Source organism: Mirounga angustirostris, unplaced genomic scaffold, assembly GCF_029215605.1.
Source record: "Mirounga angustirostris isolate CCGP_5_RB_7025 unplaced genomic scaffold, mMirAng1.0.hap1 SCAF_10, whole genome shotgun sequence".
NCBI classification, from domain to species: Eukaryota; Metazoa; Chordata; class Mammalia; order Carnivora; family Phocidae; genus Mirounga; species Mirounga angustirostris.
This window is the reverse complement of record NW_026991718.1, coordinates 93,164,910-93,185,897: the sequence shown is the minus strand read 5'-3', so window position 1 is coordinate 93,185,897 and position 20,988 is coordinate 93,164,910. Positions and strand designations below refer to the sequence as shown.

Sequence of the window (20,988 nt, the reverse complement as noted above, 5' to 3'; positions counted from 1 at the left end):
TTATTTTATACTGAAGTTGATATGTCGCCAGATTATCTTAATTACTTCTCTTTCTTTCTGTTATCTCTAAGAGTGTTATTGAGAGTGCTGAATACTAACCACCAGATCACCAGGGAGAGCTTTATTGAGATATTATTTACATGTGATAAAATACCCTTTAAAGTGTACAACTCAGGAATGCCTGGGTGGTTCAGTTGGTTAAGCATCTGTCTTCAGCTCAGGTCATGATCCCGGGGTCCTGGGATCAAGCCCCGAGTCAGGCTTCCGACTCAATGGGGAGTCTGCTTCTCCCCCTACTCGTGCTCCTCTTCAAATAAAATTTTAATGCGTACAACTCAGTCGTTTTCGGTATATTCATAAAATTGTGCGTTATCACCACTATCTAATTTGAGAACATCTTCATTACTCCAAAATGAAAACCCTCTACCCATGAGCAGTCATTCTCCATTCCTGCCCACCAGGCAACCACTCATCTACTTTTCGGTCTCTATGGATATGCCTGCCCTGGGTATTTCAGAATATGGACTCATACACTATGTGGTGGGGTTTTTTTTTTACTGGGCTTCGCTCATTTGGCAGGTTTTCAAGGTTTATCCATATTACTGCATGTAGCAGTATTTTATTCCTTTTCATTGCCCAATAATATTCCACTGTGTTGATATACCACATTTTGTTCATCCTTTCATCAGCTGATGGACAGTTGGGCTGTTTCTACCTTTTGGTGACTGTGAATAGTGCTACTATGCAAATCTGTGTACGAGTTTTCATTTGAATACCTACTCTATTGTCAATACTTTTGGGCATATACCTAGCAATGGAATCGCTGGTTCATATGGTAATTCTATGTTTTAACTTTTGAGGAAGTGACAAACTGTTTTCTATAGCAGCGTCACCATTTTACATTCTTACCAATAACATATGAGGGTTCCGATTTCTCCACTTCTCATCAATATTTGTTATTTTTCATGTTTTTTAAAATTATAGCTATTCTAGTGAATGTGAAGTGGTATCTCACCATAGCTTCGATTTTTATTTCCCTGGTGACTAACAGTGTTGAACATCTTTTCACACGATGTTCACATGAACATCATTCACTTGTTGAAGAGACTATTCCTCTCCCACTTAACTGTCTTGACCCCCTTGTCGGAAATCAGTTGACCAGAGATATACGGGTTTATTTCTGGACTCTCAGTTCTATTCCACTGATCTATATATCTAAACTTTTACCAGCACCAATACCGTTTTGATTGCTGTAGTTTTGTAGTGAGTTTTGAATAGGGAACTGTGAGTCCTCCAGCTTTGCTCTTTTTCAAGGCTGTATTAGCTATTTGAGGTTTATTGCAATTGCCTACGAATTTTAGCATCAGCTTTTCCATTTCTGCAAAAAATGCCACTGGAATTTTGATAAGGATCCTATTGAATTTGCAGATTAACTTGGGGAATATTGTCATCTTAACAATATTAAGTATTCCAATCCAGGAATATGGCACATTTTCCCACTTATTTTGGTCTTCTTTAATTTCTTATAGCAACGTTTTATAGTTTTCAGTGTATCTCTTTCATTTTCTAGGTTATATTTGTTATTAAATATTCTGTTCATTTTCATAAATGAAACTGTCTTCTTAATTTCATTTTCATATTGTCCATTGTAGTGTATAGAAACACAGTTAATTTTGTATATAGATCCTGTATCCTGCAACTTTGCTGAATTAATGTTTTCATTCTAATAGGAGTTTTTTGTGAGTGTAGGAATTCCTTAGGGTTTTTATATACAAGATCATGTTGTCTGTGATTATAGATAGCTTTCCTTCTTACTTTCCAGTCTGGCTGCCTTTTATCTCATTTCCTTACCTAACTGTCCTGGCTGTAATTTCCAGTACACCACTGAATAAAAGCTGTGAGAATGAATATCCTTCTTCATCTTAGGGAGAATGTGGAAGTTTAAAATGGAAAGGCCGTTGTTCCTGAGGTGGGAAGAAAGTCAGAGCCTGTGAGGTGGCATTCAACCTTTTCTCAAAATATTTTTGGAGATTAGCAAATTAGGGCAAGGATGCTCAGGGTACTCGGAGACCAGATGCACTGAGAAAGAACTCACCCTCCATCATATGAACTGAGTCATTCTCTCAGCCCTAAGTCCTTAGCAACATGAATGAAATATAAAGCCCCTTTTACTCTGACCAACAACACCCTGTTTGCAGCCCACAAATCAGGAGGAGCTGCTTCCATGTGGGCTTCCTATAAAGGGCATTTCACAGCTCACTGGGGAGACTAACAGAGAGATGGCAAACCCATCATGAAATTCCGGCACATTTATAATTCCATAAGATGAAAAAAACTGTTTGGAGGGTTGTAGAGATGTGACTTACCAGATGCACCAATCATGCCTTGAAGACACCACAGCCTATGTAATGACTGTCTTAGTCGTGACCCTGATGAGCCTCAAATCTACAACATTACAGTCAGTTTGTACAACAGGCTAGTTTAATGAGGTTGATGCAGATGCTCAGAGCAGTCATTAACTCCTGACAATGGGACTTCAGCAAGTGAGGGCTTCAATGAGTCCCTGCTGGTGAGTAATGACAGTGAAAGTGTTGAGGCTGCAGCAGACTCCCGTGAGCACAAAGTCCGCTCAGAGTGCTGGACATGGATGCGGCACTCTGAAATGGGACGAAACCTGGTGGCAAAAGCTGAGGGACAAGTAGACGCAGAAAGGCATTTGTCATAAGGGCCAGGGAGCAGGGTGGATGAGGTGGGATAGGAGGATGTTCAAATCTGCTTTTTCTGAGGCAGCCAGTTCAAGTCTCTCCACTTCCACCCCACTCCTCCCTCCACAGCCTTCACAACATTCTGGAGCAGAAGCAAAGGTCACTGCCATCACAGATTACAGGATAGTTAGAAATGTACTTATGGAGCATAATCATGCAAGTAATATCATTAAGGTAGGAATTACCGCAATGGGAGAAACATGCACTCAAATCATTACTATAGGTACTACAGCAACAGGCAGCCATACTGCTCCCAGGTATATTGTTCATCCTGTTTCAGGAATGAATCAGCTAGAAATATATTCTTAGAATATTAAAAAGAAATTCGTGGATGAAACCATAGCCTTAATATAGTCAGGTGCTGCCTAACGCCATGGCTGACAGGTGCAGTGAGGTTCAGTCAACATTGCCTATGATGCCAAGCAGAATACTCATTCACTCTCATGCTGGAATCCAGGTTAGGGTCTGACTGCACACTTGTATTACCTTAGAATGAAGTACAGAAATTTAGTAGGGGAAACATCTCTCTACTGAATTTGGGTCACAAGGATATTTAATGTGTTCCTTTGGAAACACATTAAACCTAGAGAAGAAAGATCTAAGAGATCATCATTCAATTTTTTAATTTACACAGAAATTGTCCCAAGGTCTGGACACAAACCCAAGCATGCTCCTCTTCCTTTGGAAGATTAAGTATTAACGCAGGATCAATGAAGCACCATTTGACGTTGGTGAAAAACAGGCCTCATATGTAGAGCCAGAGCAACATTCTGAGGACATTACTTAGCTCTGAAACACAAACTATTCTTTCATCCCATTCACTTTGCCTAATAATCATTTATAAATGCAAAAAATACTTTTTTAGAGCTATACTTTCAAGTGAAGTCAATAAATGCTCTGGCTTAAAAATGTGCTTCCAAAATATATACATATTACTCTCACAGAAATATTATCAAATGAGGGAACTAGGTCATAAAATGCTATCTTCAAAATAGAAATGAGCCTCCCACCAAAATATTCTTAGGAAAATGCTGGACAAAAATTGAGCGTACATGTGTGCACGTGTGTGCGTGTGCGTGCATGTGCATGCATACACACATGCACGTGTGTGAGGCATAGGCACTGTGTGTAGGGGTGGTAGTTAGAGGATTCTATGGAAAAACACCAAGATATCTCCCAGGATTCCGACAAGAAACGAGGATTCCTATTTTTCTCTCAAATGAACACTAGAAAACCCACATCATTTATAGCTTCTGTGTTCATTTAATACTGCTAAAAGATTTAGACATTCTGATGTTGTCAAAGATGAGTGTCCAGTGCATTTAAAAGCATTTCCTTCTCCCTGCTGAAATTGGGAAGCCTCGTTCTCAGGTGTGGATGAAGGTAAGCCTGCTTGGTGGCCTGGGGGTCTCTGGGCTCTTTGTTTGCGATGACTAAGAACAGGTTAAAGAGGAAAGGCTCTTCCTGTTGGAGCCTCTCATGTCCTCTGGTGTGTTCTCACACAGGAAAAGAAATATGCTTTGGAATATGGTTATACATTCTTTTTATTCTAGGATAACATAAGACGCATGCTCTCTAGTTTATTTCCTTGTACGTAAAATTACTCCACCTGCGCATGGGAGCAAAATCAAAGCTTTCCATATTTTGTGTTCTGTCAAAAAAATAAAAATAAAAAAGGAAGAGAAAGAGGAGCAATGTGCTGGTCATTCAGTTCTGGGACTCTACAAAACCATCCCACCAACATGAGGTGGAGGCCTGGATGCGATACGTAGAGCAGTCCCAACGGGGAACACTTTTAGTTTCATCATGGGCAAGACACTTACAACATCGTCTTCTTTTTTATAATGTAATATGTGTTTGGACAATGAGCTCCCAAGAACGGCTTAAATCTGAGAAAAAATTCCCAAAGGGACCTAGCTCTCTCAACCCACTTCTCAACCACTAAGAAAGCAGCAGTTTTGGCAAAGCCTGCCTGTCCCAGTGATGGAGAGCCCAGTGGATGCGAATCCCACCACAGGAGGACGGAAAGAGGTAAAGGTAGGGAATTAGACCGTCTAGAGTACTTAAGTGACATTTAACGGGTCGACAAATGGCTTGCTGCTTCAAATTCTAGGAACAGGTGTTTGACATTTTGGTTTCTGACTTACATGTAATAAAATTCATTTGGGGGGCTTAAGAAGTACTTTCTGTAAACAAAGTTGCTTTCAGCAGATGCTGGAGAGAAGGAGGAAGAATGAAGAGGAGGGATTTGGAAATAAGACTCCTAAAAGGTAGCACTACTTTGATCTTTGATCTTGGGCAAGTACTTTGTCTCCTGAGCATCAATTTCATCATCTGTAAAATGGGAATGAAAATGCAACCTACCCCACAGTGCTCTTACAAAGGGCGACAGAGACTGACTGGAAAGCATTTTGTAAATTCTAAAGCCTCATACATCATTGCTTGTATTAAATTATGGCAGCATTTTTAATTATGATCTTATTAAAATATTAATTTTTCTAGGGCCAACTGAAAAAGAAGACTTGAAATAGATTTGATTTCAAATCCACTCATTAGGGCACCTGGGTGGCTCAGTCAGTTATTCTTTTCAGCTCAGTTCATGATCTCAAGGTTGTGAGATCGAGCTCCATGTCAGGCTCCACGCTGGGCGTGGAGCCTGCTTAAGATTCTCTTTCTACCTCTCCCTCTGCCCCTCCCCTGCTCATGCTCTCTCTCTAAAGAAAAAAAATAATAATAAAATAAGTGCTTTTGTTTAAAAAACCCCCACTCACTTAAAAGGAGTCCAAAAAAATGAAAGCCACATCATTCTGATAGTCTCCTACAAAAACATTTCACAATAAGTTGACGAAGTTCTTGAGTGCTAACTCAGTTGCAGGTACCATGTCAGCCCAGGCTGTGAGGGGAATGAGGAAGAATAAAGGTGGCCCCTGCCTTCCAGCAATGACCCCTCACGGGTAGGGGACAGCTCTACATAGCTGAGAGTGAGAGTAGGCCAAGAGCACAGGGCTCCTGGAGGGGCACAGCCCAGCACTCTATGAGGACCCAGGGGAGGGAAGCAGATAGGTGACACAAGGGCCCTGAGTCTTGACAAAAAGACCATGCTGCACACATTCAATGCAAGACTCCAGTACAGGGTTAAAAAAAAAAAAAAGGTAGATATTTTATTTTGTCTTACTATTAAAAGGTTCTCTTCTTCTAAAATTTATTTAGCCCACAAATACCTACCAAAGAATATTTTTCCATGGAAGAACAAAAGAAAAACCGTTGTTTATTGTTTCTTCAGAAAACAATGTTCTCTCTAAAATGTGTTCCAGTAAATAGCATTAATAGCTGAACAGTCTGCAATTACCACACTCCCACTTATTGTTAGGTATTAAAAAGGGATCAACAGACAAAAAGAGATTATTCCCCACAAGGAGAGCACTTTCTCACAGAAACAAAACTTGCAATTTAGAATGCGTTTCTTGATGTTATTTCCTTGTATCCAAACCTATCCTTTATGGATTATAAACCACAGTCTTGACTTAAAATCTCTTATATTCAAAAATCAATCTTTCCCACACAGGAGTTAAGGCATCTCCCTCCCCAAGTACAATTCAGTATTTGCAATGCTTCTAGAAGCCACCTCTTGGTCTCTCAGTTCTTCTCTGCCTGAAGAAAAATGTAAATTTTCTTAAAATCTTTGTAGAATTCTAAATGGGAAAAGAAGCTCTTGCAGGTCAACAAGCGATTTTCCAAACAACAGGGGAATCCCTTCTGCAGCGACCCTACTACTGAAGGCCTAACTGTTCTCATTTTTCCAGGGCCCCAAAGAGAGCCGTTATAACCCCATTTCATAGAACAAGCAACTCAGGCCAGAGGAGGCTATGCGGTTACTGACTCAAGCATACAGCGACTTCAGTGCAAGGCCAGGGCTCAAGCTCCAGAGTGGATGGCCCTTTAGCCCAGGCTGCCAGGAGGTAGCCAGACCAGCTGGCCATAGACGGACCTGACAGAGTTTGAGAAGCTTACAAACCCCCGATCCATCACCGGCCACATCTGAACAGGACACCTGGCTAGAAAGTGCCTCTGGTGGTGAGCTGGAGTCTACCATCAGTCCCCACTCGGGAGGTAAGACAGCCTGATCTCTCTCTCCTCACAGGCAGGGCTCCAGACATTTGAAGGAAGCAATCATCTGTGCCCATGTGCCAACTCCTCACCACGCAAGCTGTTCTCTCGCCATCCTTCCTCGTCTCAGCCGCTCGGCAACGTGCACTCAGTGTGCAGGGGGGAGCACAGCCCCCCTGAGCCCCTCCCTGCCTCCACGCACACTTGCAGTGCCTCAGATACTGGCACTGCAGGCCACACCACTCATTCAGATTCGGCTTCAGGACAAAATGCCCCCCAGTATTTGTCATGTTAACTCTGAATCCGTGTAATCATTCCGTGCTTGAGTTCTTAAATTGTTTTCTTTTTTAAAAAAATAAATTGGACCAATTGCAACTGAATACCCACTTTTTGAAGAAGAGTCCCCTACTGGCAATTTTCATAATGTTCAACCTCAAACATTTGCCTCTCTTTAATCTCCCTGGTTAAATTTTTGTAGGGTTTAATTTCTCTGGTTAAGTTGAGAGAGCTAGCCTGTCATGTTTGTTTTGATTGCTGGGTTCTGTCGTTTAATTTACATCACCTGGCTCTTCTAGTCTGCTGTCATCTGTGCAGGTACTACTATTTGAGGGCAGGGTCCCTCAACCACAGCACTACTGACACTGGGCCGTAAATTCTTTGTTGTGGTCCTGTACGTTGTAGGATGTGTAATGACACCCCTGGTCTCTACCCACTACACCCCTTTCCCTCCTGTGACAACCAAGTATCTCCAGACATTGCCCAGTGTCCCTAGAGGGGAGGGGGCGGCAAACCCCCCTGCCATCCCAGGAATCACTATTCTAGGGTAATGAATGAAGGCCAAATCACCACTCTAGAAAGTAGAAAGTTCATGTCAGCTCTGAAACTGATCACTGGAGCCAAAGTCTCAATCAGAATGGTTTGGCTCAGCTACTTTGGTCATCTGTTCTTCCCCATGATGCCACATGGATTTGAGGAGGCCTTTCTCTTTTTTTCCTCCTATTTTTGATCAATCAACATATTTATTGAGTGTGTATTCTGCCTGGGAAAAGACAAGATGCACTCCAGTGAGTCTATAAGGAAGATTCTGGTGACGTGGGCCTTGTTAGAGGACACCGTAGGGTTTCCTTCCAAAGAGAGACCTTGGGGCACAAAAGAACATTTTTTCTACTGAAAGATGTAGGTCAGCTTATACACTTTACCATATGGTAACAGTTTAGTAAGGACAAAATCAATTTTCCACATATATTGAGTTATTATATTACATTTTTAGGCTTTAATTTATTTCATGTAGCATATGCTTACTAAACATGTATGGCTAAATTCATATTTAAATTCATAATTCATACTCTTCACTGATAGCGTTTATTTGAAAGAAAGTCTTTATACCTTTAACTCCAAAAAGGGAAATCAAACAAAACTCAAGTTTCTGGCCTCAGGTAAACCTCTCCCTCTCCAGGTCAGCCTCCCCTGCTATCATCTTACACTTTCTAAAGCTGTGAAACAAGTTCACTGCACACGTGTTAAACCTCCTAACTGAAGCCTCTACCATCTGTTACCTTCTACATATTTCTACTTTCCTTATTTAGGTGTATGAGGGGTAAGTGGGCTTGGTCTTTAGCTTAATGAAAATAATTACTGGTTTCACAGCTGTATAAGAAAAAAAACAAAACTCCCCAGGTTATGATTTTGGTGTAGTCATCTGTCTCAAGTCTCTATGGTCACTGATAGCTAAGCAAAGTTATAATAAAATTTTCTTTGGTAAAACTTAACTAATGTATGGTTTGTACATTCTCATGAAACATTATGGGAAACACTCAGAAACCACCGGATGTTACCTGGTGACAGAACACAAACCATATGCGTTGGGGAAGAAGAGATGACCAACCAACACGATAGATTCTACATTTCATCACTCTGAATTTGTACAGTAAGCACACAGTAAAAATTATTACTAGTTCATCAATATATGTTAGGACAGGGTTCACATTTACCACCCATCCTTGTAAGCATTACTCTTCCATCAAACCTAAGTCAAACTTGAAAGTTTTATTTTATTTATTGCTATAGACCTTTACATTAAATAAAATCCCACTATTTAAAAAAAAAAGTAAATTCACACTCAAAATAATATTTTTAGAAAAATAAAGGAGTTTTTTTAAGTGTCAAAGTACTTTCAAAACCAAATAGTAACAAAACTGGCTAATAAAAATTAAGATAATAGAGACCTTTAGAAATTCTAGCTATTTTAATAACTGTAAATAAATTTACAGTTTGGACATCAACTGTTCAAATTCCAACAGTGTTAGACATTATGTTCTCTTAGGTAGAGAGGAAATGTGCCTGGAAGCCTTTCCAACACATTTCTACTTCGTAACAGGTAAGAATTTTTTTTTTTTTAAAGATTTTATTTATGTATTTGAGAGAGAGAGAATGAGAGAGAGAGAGCATGAGAGGGGGGAGGTCAGAGGGAGAAGCAGACTCCCTGCCGAGCAGGGAGCCCGATGCGGGACTCGATCCAGGGACTCCAGGATCATGACCTGAGCCGAAGGCAGTCGCTCAACCGACTGAGCCACCCAGGCGCCCTTGGTTTAAGCTTCTTAAAATGCTTTTTGGCAATGTTCAGTGTTGTGCTCCAAAACATTCAATGGCTCCCCATTAGTCATGAGGTGAAAACAATGCTGAATCCAGGCTCCCTACAGTGCTGCCTAGATTCATGTCCGCCCATTATTTCCAGGCACATATTTAGAACTAATACAAACCACTCTGGTCACTGTTCCTTGAACATGGCCTGAGAAGGTCTGTATCTCCGACACGCGCAATTCCATCCTGCTTCCTGTACTACTATTTAAATCCTATCCATCCTTGAAAGTTCTGCTCAAATCGATTCCACCTCCTCTGTGAGCTGTTTTCAGACCAACTCAGCTAGAAGGGTATTCAACCCAGTTCAATTCCTATAAGGTGTGTACCAGTTATTTGGCTCTTCACACAAGGTGATGGATACCACAGATACTCATGTGTATCATAATACTGTCTCCGCCCTCAGAACCTGACCAGGTCATTACAATGGTGAGGAAAAATATTCAACATGAAAAGATTATTGAACCTTTTGCTATGTTTAGGAAAGAACAATGTGACCCTAATAATAAATGCCTAAAAATAGATCAGGGGATCCAAGAAGGCGCAATGAGAGAGGGCCGTAGAGGTCCTCTGGTCCAACTTACTCATTGGGTCTCTTGTGCTCAGGCAAGGGCCCCATGGCCAGTGGGTGACAATGCTGAGTCTCACTCCCAGGTCTCTCATCTCCCAATATGTGGTTTGCCAACCATAAAAGTCAAATGTTGAAAATATTTTAAAACCATCTTATATCCTGATGTCTTGGAAGATACATCTCCCCATTCTTAAAAACCTCAGGAATAAGGCCTGGGATTAGTCCTGTTTTTACTCACTGTAAAACCCTATAGTTTTAAAAAACTATTTTCAAATGAAGCTTTTATGTTAGCCTTCTAGAGTTCCTCCACTGATACACACCAAGCATTACTTAATCCTCTAAACATCAGTTAGACCTTTAAATTTATAAATATGCATTTCACCCTGGTAGCACTGAATCAAAATCCCATGAATTTAAACCTTGGTAACAATCACATGCTGTACAGAATAAGCACTTTAGAGATATATTAGAATTACTTCCTTGGATATGAGATAAAACAAGGTCCCTAATTTGCCATCTTAATTCTGCACTTTTCCTGAAACTGAATACTCATTTACGTTTAGCCTTAAATATATTTATAAATTTATGTGCATCTAACACACAGTTCTAGTTATAAGTCTAAATTTTCAGCAAAGAACAATTCTTTGTCTGAGAAAAGGTGATGCAATTATTACATATCACTGCATGATACAGGCTGTCTGGGGTTATTAAAAGAGTCAGGTATGGCCAATTTACAAGTATCACCCCTGCACCTTGCTTTCATAGCTTACTGCTGAGTCTTACGCTCACTGAGGAGCCCCTTGGGATCTTTTTTACAAACGACTGTTTATTATTATATTATTCCATCATATACCTCATGAGAGGAGGTTGTAACTTCCGTTAAGAAAATCATGAGCTATTTTGACTTCTAAGAACATTACTCTATATATGATGTTTAAAATTATGTTATCTTTAACGTTGGTGTGGTAAAAAGTTCACTAAAATATGAAGTTAAATGAAAGCAAAAGATTCCTAAAACAAGTTAAATATTCTTGGCTATAAAACAAGTGGCTAAAATTAAGGGGGAAAAAAGAAATGCTACAAGTGCATTTAGTGACTGAAATATGAGCCATGTTGATCATGTATCACCAGCGCTCAGCGTGGTACCTCGCAGAGTAGCCACTGTCTGAGCCAGGTTCTTACTTGCAGGCAACAGAATCCACCCTGCTGGGATGAGGACAAAAGGGATTTTTATCAGGGCATTAGATGGCTTATAGAGTTTCTAGAAGTGTCGGGGAACCAAGTATGAACCCTCCACAGCCCGGAACAAGGTGGCAAGTAGGAACGTCCAGCTATATACCAGAGTGATTCCAGCAAAGATGCTGCTGCCTGCCCTGGTCACCACGATGCAGGGTCCGGAGCAGAACCTCCCCATGACCCAGCTGCCGCCCGCCACTCCCTACGTGTGCTTCCCAGCACCGCCTTCTAGGTGCCTCTGCTGGAAGGGACCTGGGTGGATGTCGACCCAGCTGCAAGGAGCTGGGACACATATAGTTAAGCTTTTTAGCTTCCATCATAGAGAAGGCACAGCGGGCAGGGTGAGGAATGGGAAGAAAGTGAGCCAGTGGCAGGAGACACACAAAAAACGTTTCTGAGTCACAAGAGGGTTAAATAAATATTTTAGTTAAGTCTGACCCACAGCATGGGGAGTGGGTATTTCTCCACATGTTCTGAAATTCCACAATGCCTAATCCTATCTTTTAGTCAAACCATTATGTTCAAAAGTAAGAAAATATATGGGGAAAGAAAAACATTAACATCCTAACATATTAAAAAATAAAATACACTCAGTTACTAGAACTGCTGTTCTTTTCCTCATACTCTTCAGTATTATCACAAGGGCTCACCTAACTGAAGGCTGTTGTGTCCAGGCTCTGAGTTGAGTGCGTTACATATTTTATCTCCTCAAAGTCTTCAAACAACCCTTGGAGGTAAGCAACATAATTTCCTGCATTTGACATATAAGGGGAGCAAGGCGTAGTGAGGTCAAATGGCTTGGCTAATAAGAGGAACAGCCAAGACTAGAGCCCAGACAGGCTGTCTTGAAGCCCATGCTCTTTAACTATTACACTGTATCACACCATATTACGCTTAGTCATGACTTTCTACTGTTACGATTCAAATCTGTCACTTGACGGTTACCTCCAGGCTGAACAATACATATTTCTCCACTTGAGAGAGGTCTCATGTTTTTTGGTGTGTTACAAAATTACAGATGAAAATGACAAAGACCTACATTTCCCAAAGTTTCTAGATGCAAATTTGCAACAATAATTTTACGTTAATGTAAGCTTTGCCCTTAAAAGAGACTTTAACTTTGATGTGTAACAAACTGCATTAAGATGTTAAATCTGTAAGTCATTGTTAAAAAACAGTTTACTTATTTTAAGCAAAGAAAATGTTCCAGTCTTTGATATATGTTCTTAGAAACATGAAAATAAAATTCCTTTCCTCAACTGTCCTTTTCCATTTCACACATATTGATCTTTCCATATGTTTTAAATAACGATGAAATTAATAGGAACTGTTTTTAATAAACCCAAATCATGGTGCTTTTCAAGTCCAAATATTTTGGGGAAGACTGAGGTGAAAAAGCTGCTTAAGCATTAGGAAAAACTAAGAACAACCAAGAACAGCTTTAGAAGGGCAGTTGAAACATGGTGAGGAGCTGGGAAGGCAGCTGTGGAAAGCTATCTGGGGCTGGAGGTGGGAGGGTGCTCCAATCAGGAGGGGTCTGAGGAGGGGGGCCAAGGCCTGAGCCCAGGTCAAACAAGATGGAAGGAGAAACAGAACCAAGGACTGACTGACTGCTTGACCGGCCTGTTAGCTGTGAATCAAGGGGGAAGACATGCCCTGTTGGATGGCATAAGCCAAGCCTTGCCTCTGAATTCTAACAGCCTTTTTAAATGTGTGGCATTGGGCAAAAGTTCTTGATATTTTTTGAACCTTTGTTATTTAAACAATGGGTCATGATATTAATCTAACTGAATTGCAGAGAAGAATCGGTGGGACAACGTCATGCAGGTCCCAGTACAGAATCTGGCACTGTGGATGCTGGGGAACTGAAGACCCTCTGCCCCATCCCCACCAGCCCACCAGACACAAAGCAGCTGGGCAGAGGGAAACCAACTGGAAGATCCTTCATAGATAGGCTGGGTAGTCAGTCCCATAAGTCACCCCAAATTTTATTCATAATGTAGAGTTATTTTGAAAGTCCTTATGATCCTATATATTTTTTAAACCAGTAATAGGATCAATTTTTAAAAGAAATTCAGAGTGGAGGAAAAGTTTACAGCTATTTGAAAGCATTTTCTCAATCATACTAATAAACCATAAACTCAAACTGCACAAGTACTTGGGAAAATACTAGTTGATAAGGTCATTGTTTTAGCTATTAAATTATTAAGTTATTAAAATAGCTAAACCTGGTCCAAACAAAAACTGTTGGCTTGGAATGCACTACATTTTGGCTGTTCAGTCTACGTACCATTATTATTTTTTTAAATACAGAAAGGACTACAATTGTTTACATAATGAATTGACTACCATATTAAATGAAACCATGGTTTCATCTGATTGTATCATAGAACACGGTCTATGAGACATCTATTTTACAAATAGGTTTAAAAAAAAAATGTCTTCAATTACTATAAGCACCCTTATACCTAGAAAAAAGATTTTTAACATCTTAGAGCTTATTTCCAATTCAACACTTTATTAGTCACTACTGACATAGTTTTGATACCCTCATATTTAGGAAAGCATTTGTAAAATGACTATGCCACACCATCACGCTCACAGGGCCCTGGGTCTTGCAGCAGTTTTAAAGGCCAGCAGTGGCCCGTGAGCCGTACAGTGAGAGTTGTGCAGACAAGTGTGCCACCTGGAGGTGGAAGAAGGAAATTCACCTTGGATTTTATTTGTAAGACAAAACTAATAAATGTTAGACCATCTTAAATTATTTGCTATTACTTATCTTACTAAGAAATAAGGAAAATTTTTTATAAGGTTCTCTCTGCAAGAACAAAGGCTTTCAGTAGCAGGCTAGTGACTCTTTGAGAGCTTTCACAAGAAGGAAACAAGCTTTGAGATGGTACTAGTCACAGGTGCACAGTTCACCAATTAAAAAATTGAATTTAACTGTATTCTCTACAGTAAGTGCTTCTTGTCTTTTTATAATTAATATAATATCTGTTTTCAGAAGAACACATAAGTTCTGGAACAATCACCATGATCCATTTAGGCATGTGGACCAAAAGTTAAACTAATTATCAGAGACATTTCTTACTTAAATGAGAGAAGTTTCTTTCATTAGAAGGTTTTCTGTGTAATTTTCTTCTGGAAAGAAATAAGGTTTATTTAGAGTAATTCTGTTTGGCAGACAGGGCTTCTAAAACATATACCAATAATTGTTAAAGTTACAGCAAAACAGCCAATTCTATTAAGCACACATAAAAATTCAAGTATCTAATGGCTAGACAATAAGCTGATTATAAACAGATTTATGGCATCCCTGTTTTGTCTTAGGATTCTGGATATTGGGATCGCTGCTAGCAATGGGCCAACACTTAAGATTTACGTATTTTACAATGAACTACAAAAGTTCAAGCTTAACCAAAAACATGGCATATATTAAAATAATTTTAAAATGAAAATGACTTTAAGTATGAAACCTGAAAACTCTCTTTTTCTACACTGTAAAATCATATTTTTTGAAATTATGTTTTGGGTTCTCAAACTCTTATTTCACCTCATGTTGTTTCATTTCCACTCCAACAGCCTTTAAAATAGAAAGGTGATTCTAAATTCACATCCATTTATGTGACTTTCTAGAAAACTCATTCTAGGAATACTAAGTGTTTGTTGCTGCTGACTTCTAACTTGTTTTCATTAAATGAGAAAATTCTACAGTTGATTATTATTTCCAAGTAAATTTTTTTTCCCTGCAAAATCTTAGCAAAATACCTCTTTAAAGTACTGTGTTGTTAACTAAACCTTTGTCTTTTCTGTCACTGAGGGATTTCGTTATCTGTGAGAGTTCATTCTCTTCCTTATTTATATCCCTCAATCTTCCACACACCCTAAGTTGCATCATTCTGTGAAAGATGCTTCCACCTGCAATGATGGCTACAAATATCTGAGCACAGAGTACAAACATTTCTGCTTTCACATCTTATTTCTGCGTTTATTTAGGAAATAAATGAGACTGTGGGTCCAAGTCCAGCCTGTTACATAGAGATGTCCTCTACGCACTGCTGGAATTGGAGCAAGTATGACAAAGACAGCTCAGTAGGACAGTATGGTTATTACTTCAGATAAAAGCTCCATGATGAAAACTCATTGTGTACCAGGGGATGTATTGCAAGAATTTTAAATAGAGCTGAAGGGTCGAGAAGCTTCAAGAAGCATGTTCTGAAGCAACAGAGAAAAACTGCCTAATCTGGAGAATGACCTCTTACATGTATCCTAAGGGTATCAAAAAGGTCTGTGTGTCTCTATTATACATTCAAAGAATTAAAAAAATGCAGACAGGATGACTACTTGGTAGTTCATGAATGATTCAAGGTCACTGATAAGTAGCTACCATTTCAAGGGTAAATTCTGAAACATTCTCCATATCTCTAATTGGTCAAGAAGACCTAGTAATAACATGAAATGCTTTAAAACTTCTTGAATCTTTCCTATTCCTTCTTCCCATTCCCAGTGCTATCATCTTAATTCTCATCATTTTAAAGTTCTATATTCATTTAACCACTTCCTAATTAATCTTTCAGGCCCAACCTCCCACCCTATCCTACCGCTGTCACATTTTCAAATCCATCTTCCAAACTGAGTCCAGAATAATCTCTGTGAAGTACAAACCAATCCTATCACTTGCCTGTTGGATATTCATTCAGCAAATCAGGCCTCAGAGTTCCTGTTCCCATTGGCAGGGCTCTTCCTAAGGGAGACAGGCCAGGGACTGTCCACATCCTACCCTGCACGCCCAGGATCTATAAGAATGGGCTGTTTCTAGCAGCTCCTTTGACCTGTTCCCTTTTTAACCACCCTTTGGAAGAAATTAAGATAACTCCTCATCGAGAAATGTCAGGACATCTAATTTATGAGTGAGGTCTTGTACAAAAACATCCTAACTACTAAAACAATAGTTTTCAAACATTTTTAAATGACCAGAATAATTTTCTTCAAATAATATCTACTGCAGAACACCACCAAAAGTGGTTGAAAGAGCATTTTTGAATTTGACAACATAGGCTGAGGCTAGCTCATCTAGCACTATGTAAGCCACAGAATAAAGTTCAAATTTGGTTGGTGCAATGCAAGGTCAGCGGAGAAAAGAAACAGGGATGTGATGAAATCTGATTTACATTTTTGAAAGACCAATGTGGTTGCTGTGTGTAGAAGAGTTGAAACTACTGAGAATTTTAATGTGCTTGATGTATTTTCATGAACCCTAATTTAACCTACAAAAAGTCATATGCACTTTCCACCTTGTGGGCTTGTGTTTCCACCTTGTGGGCTACCGTGATAACAGAGTCACAGAATACCTGATCCTCGCTGGTTAATCCCAGGTGCATCACAAGGTAAAAATGCACCAGGAAGTCCGAGTTTGGCAAAACATCCTGGCGTCTGGTCATCATGGCACAGATCAGTCTGTAGGCTTGTAGTTTGCCTTCCTTATATTCATTTGGCAACGCTGTCGCCTGCCAAGGAGATGAGTTTAAAGATTTAATCAACTCCAGATGCAGAGCATTTCAACATTTCATTTACTTCTCAGTATTCTATAAGAGTTGTTTATGGAGATGAGGGATACAGTGGCTTTAGTAAGATTCAGCTTGTCTTCAAAATGTGCAGTCTTGGGCAATTACATTTTTTAAACTCAATTTCACAAAGGAAGAGGAAATTGCAATAAAGGAATAAACACATATCCACTTGCCTTAAATAGCCATGATGCAAACATTCTGAGTGGTGGGATCAGGACCGGTGGAGACGGAGAAGACTGGTTATCCAGGCTTATTGCCAGATTATCCCGTATCTAAGTCAGAGAGAGGAGAATTTTAGGAAAGGTCATGCTTAGCTTATCCCAACAATATTTCAATATTGTGTTCCATAGCCAAATAGCTGCTTCTCATTAAATTTCTGTACGTTGAGTAAAAACCTACAACATTTACAATTTTTTCTTTTACTGTGAGATCTACTGTAATTTTGAATTGTGTGTCCCACTTACTGGACATGGTTTTAGATTTAATACAAAACTAGGGCATTGTTTTCCCTAGAGTGTTAATGCCTGGGGAGGTCCTGAATTCTACATGGTAAGGAATGGCTTAACAAGTTATACTGTATAAATATAAATCGTTTTTGAAAAACAAAAATAAAAAACAAAAAACTTAATAACCTAGGGTAATCATACATTATAAACAAAAACCAGAATGAAAACCGTATGTATTCTAAGATTCTACCTTTGTAAAAATGTATTTAGCCACAGAAATAAAACTATATACGGGTTATCTCTGTGGGATGATGATGTTAATTTTCTTCTTATATTTTTCTATATTTTTCAAATTTTGTACAATAAAACCAGCATCACTTTTATAAAAGTGTATAGTGAATAGTACCCTATTCCTTTAATGTCCTATAGTAATATTCTCCGTATGTATTAAATAACTCTTCTGCATTTATAAAATGACCAAATTGTAAGTTATTACTTACTCTTTGACAATCAAACATACTTTGTCTACACACCTAATCCGTGTTCCAGAATACATTAATTGCAACACAGTTTTTATGTTACATGATAAATCAATTTCCCCCATTAGACTAACAGGTAATGTAGCAGGACATACCTTTGCTAGTTTGTACCAGAGTTCATAGAGATAGCCAAACACTTTGGCGTGAATCTTGGGTGACTGGATATTATTCACATCCCCGAGGATTCCCAAGATTCTTCGCCATAACACAGCAGCAGAGTCTGGGTGCCAACCAGTGAGGTTCCCTCCAGCAATTATACTACAGTCATCGGCAAGGCACTCACTGCTATCTATGGAGAAAAACATGTCTGTAAACACAATCTTGATTTCATCAGTACAATCTTTTCTCTTTAATGCAAATTACCGATGCTTGACAATTTATATATTCAGAGTAAAATAAGATGAAGATGAAAAGTGTGCAATGGCTGACGATTTGAAAGGATAGAAAAGCTGAGTCAATGAAGAAAGGTCAAATGACTTTGATTCCTCGAACTAAAAGGGCAATAACCTAGAGATGGTAAAACCGTTTCTGGAGATCCTGGGAAGGGAGGGTTTCATAAAACAGGGGAGGGAGGGGAAGGAGGAGAACCTTGGGCAGGATGGGTAGGGAACAGGGCCATGAAAAATAGGTGGCCAGGGAAGACCTCATTGCTGGGGTGACATTTGTGGAGGCTGTTATTAACTCAGGTTTATTGGGGTATAATTTGCTTACAATAAATTTTATCCTTTTTACACTCAAGGAGTTTTCAGAAGTGTATACAATCACGTCACTGTTACCACAAACTGTCATGAAAATTGATACAAGGAATAATCTCATCACTCCAAAAGTGCTCCTTTATAATAAGTCCCCTCCCTCCCTCTTCTTCGCCCCTTGCAACCACTGCTGTTTTCTGTCCCTATAGTTTTGCCTTTTCCAGAATGTCATATCAATGGAATCCTACAGTATATATTCTTTTAGTCTGGGTGCTGTCACACAGCTTAATGCATCTGAGATCCATCCGTGTGGTTGTTTCTTCTTATTGCAGATGAATATTCCATCTTATGGATGTATCCCACTTTATCCATTCACCTGTTGAAGGACATTTGGATAGTTTCCTGTTTTGAGTGATTATAAATAAGGTTACCATAAACATTTGCTTACAGGTTTTTGTGTGAATGTATGTTTATAGTCCTCTTTTTAAAGACCAGAATCACAAAATGACAGACAGTATTTCTTTGATATTTCTTCGTTTTAGTAGGCTATCTTCCAGGGGTGCCTGAGAAAGGAGCATGCCCCTACATATCTCGAAGTGTTTGTTCCCTGACTTGTAGTCCACAGTTTGGTTGGGTAGAGAATTCTATGATGGAAATGCTTTGCTCCAATTTTTTTAGAGTTTCCTTTGTGATTTTAGCAGCATTCTGATGCTTGAAATTATTTCATGAAAAATTATTAACTCCGCAAAATTTTAGCAGCCTCTTTTTGTACCTAGTGTTCAGAAGTCTCATGAAGTGCCCTGGTATCTATTTCCAGCCACTGTATTTGCCAATTCATTGGTGCTTTCAACTACTGACTTTCAAGTACTAACTTCCATTGACTTGATTTTATTTCTGCTGTCATATTTTTAATATCCAAAAGCTCTTTCTTGTTTTCTGTTCATTTTTATACCCTTGATCCTTGTTTCATGGATGCAATATATTCTTATTTCTCTAAAGATATTAATAGCTTTTAAAAATTTTATTTCTTCCCAGACTACTCCTTTTTTTGCTTTTTCATTCTAAATTTTAAAAAATTTTAGTGTTACATTAATTTCAGGGGTACAAAATAGCAATTCCATAATTCTATACATTACTCAGTGCTCATCAAGATTAAGTGCACTCTTAATCCCTTTCATGGGGGGATGGGTGAAACAGACTCCCCCATTTTTTTCAAACTCCTTTTAAGATACGCTCCACCCTACTTCATCTCATATTCTTCTATTTGTCTCATACTTTTCGTATTAGACATCCTCTTCAAATGGCTGGGGATCCTTGGCTATCTGTTCATATTTAAGAATGGTCCACAAAGAGCTGAATGGAAGTGTAGTGCACAGGTATGATCTTTGTTAAGTTTCACCATGTTCTCAGAGAACCTCAGACATACTTATCTTTAGGGTTTTGGTTTTTTTTTTTTTTTTTCAGAACTCAAATTCTAGGAAAAAGACTCTCTACTGCTCAGAGTATGCAAAATCTTATTTAGTTCCTTTGTTTTCAAGATAGCACCTCTACACTCAGCTCAGTATTGGTGACTCCAGGCCAGAAACCTAATTTATTTGCTCTTCCTTCTGGGATTAAATTCTAACAATCTTTTTTTTTTTTTTCAAATTTGAGGGTTTTTTTTTATGTTATGTTAATCACCATACATTACATCATTAGTTTTTGATGTAGTGTTCCATGATTCATTGTTTGCATATAACACCCAATGCTCCATGTAGAATGCGCCCTCTTTAATACCCATCACCAGGCCAACCCATCCTCCCACCCTCTCTTAAACAGACTTACAGTCTTCCTGGTTTTACCTCCTGCTTCTATAGCTACCTCTTATGGACAATTTTCTAACCCTTTTAGGGAAACTGCAGTAACTGTAGTCAGGTTGCTTCTTGGCTTTCCCTTGTACTGACACAGGATTCGGTGTTCTCAGGTCTGCCGATGCCTTGGTCACGTTGGTCACTACTGTCTTTTTTCCTGCCATCCTTGTCCTTGTGGATTTATGTCTAACTTAACATTAGACAAATGTCTAATTTAACATCCCCTATTGCTAACACCTTATGTAAGTATGGTACATCTACTATGATTAATGAACCAATGTTGAAACATTGTTATGTAAAGTCCATACTTCATTTAGATCTCTTTAGTTTTTAACCTAGTATCTTTTTTTTTCCTGTTCCAAGAGTCCATCCAGGATACCACATTATATTTAATTTCATGTTTCCTTCACCTCCTCTTGGCTGTGTCCTTGTTTTTGATGACCTTAACTGTTTTGAGGAGAACTGATCAGGTATTTTGTAGAATGTTGTTCAACTGGGATTTGTCTGCGGTCTTTCTCATGATAGGTTTTTTTCATCATATTATTATTCTTTGCTTTCACATTTCTGAAGTGAACTTC

General features: G+C 39.0%; 1 protein-coding gene across 14 annotated transcripts in view; it reads right to left on the bottom strand.

The window, feature by feature from the left end:
- The window catches only part of RALGAPA2 (Ral GTPase activating protein catalytic subunit alpha 2), a 327,287-nt gene that overhangs the window by 154,896 nt on the left and 151,403 nt on the right, over positions 1-20,988 (bottom strand). For all 14 annotated transcript variants that reach the window (XR_010405762.1, XM_064572731.1, XM_064572744.1 and 11 more), the window contains 3 exons: positions 17,964-18,157; positions 17,057-17,155; positions 16,668-16,823 (listed from right to left, as the gene is read on the bottom strand). Coding sequence is in view for 13 of the 14 variants with exons in the window: in XM_064572731.1 (XP_064428801.1) it covers positions 16,668-16,823; positions 17,057-17,155; positions 17,964-18,157 (449 nt within the window). In the remaining variant the exon portion in view is untranslated. The remainder of the gene's footprint in view (positions 1-16,667; positions 16,824-17,056; positions 17,156-17,963; positions 18,158-20,988) is intronic.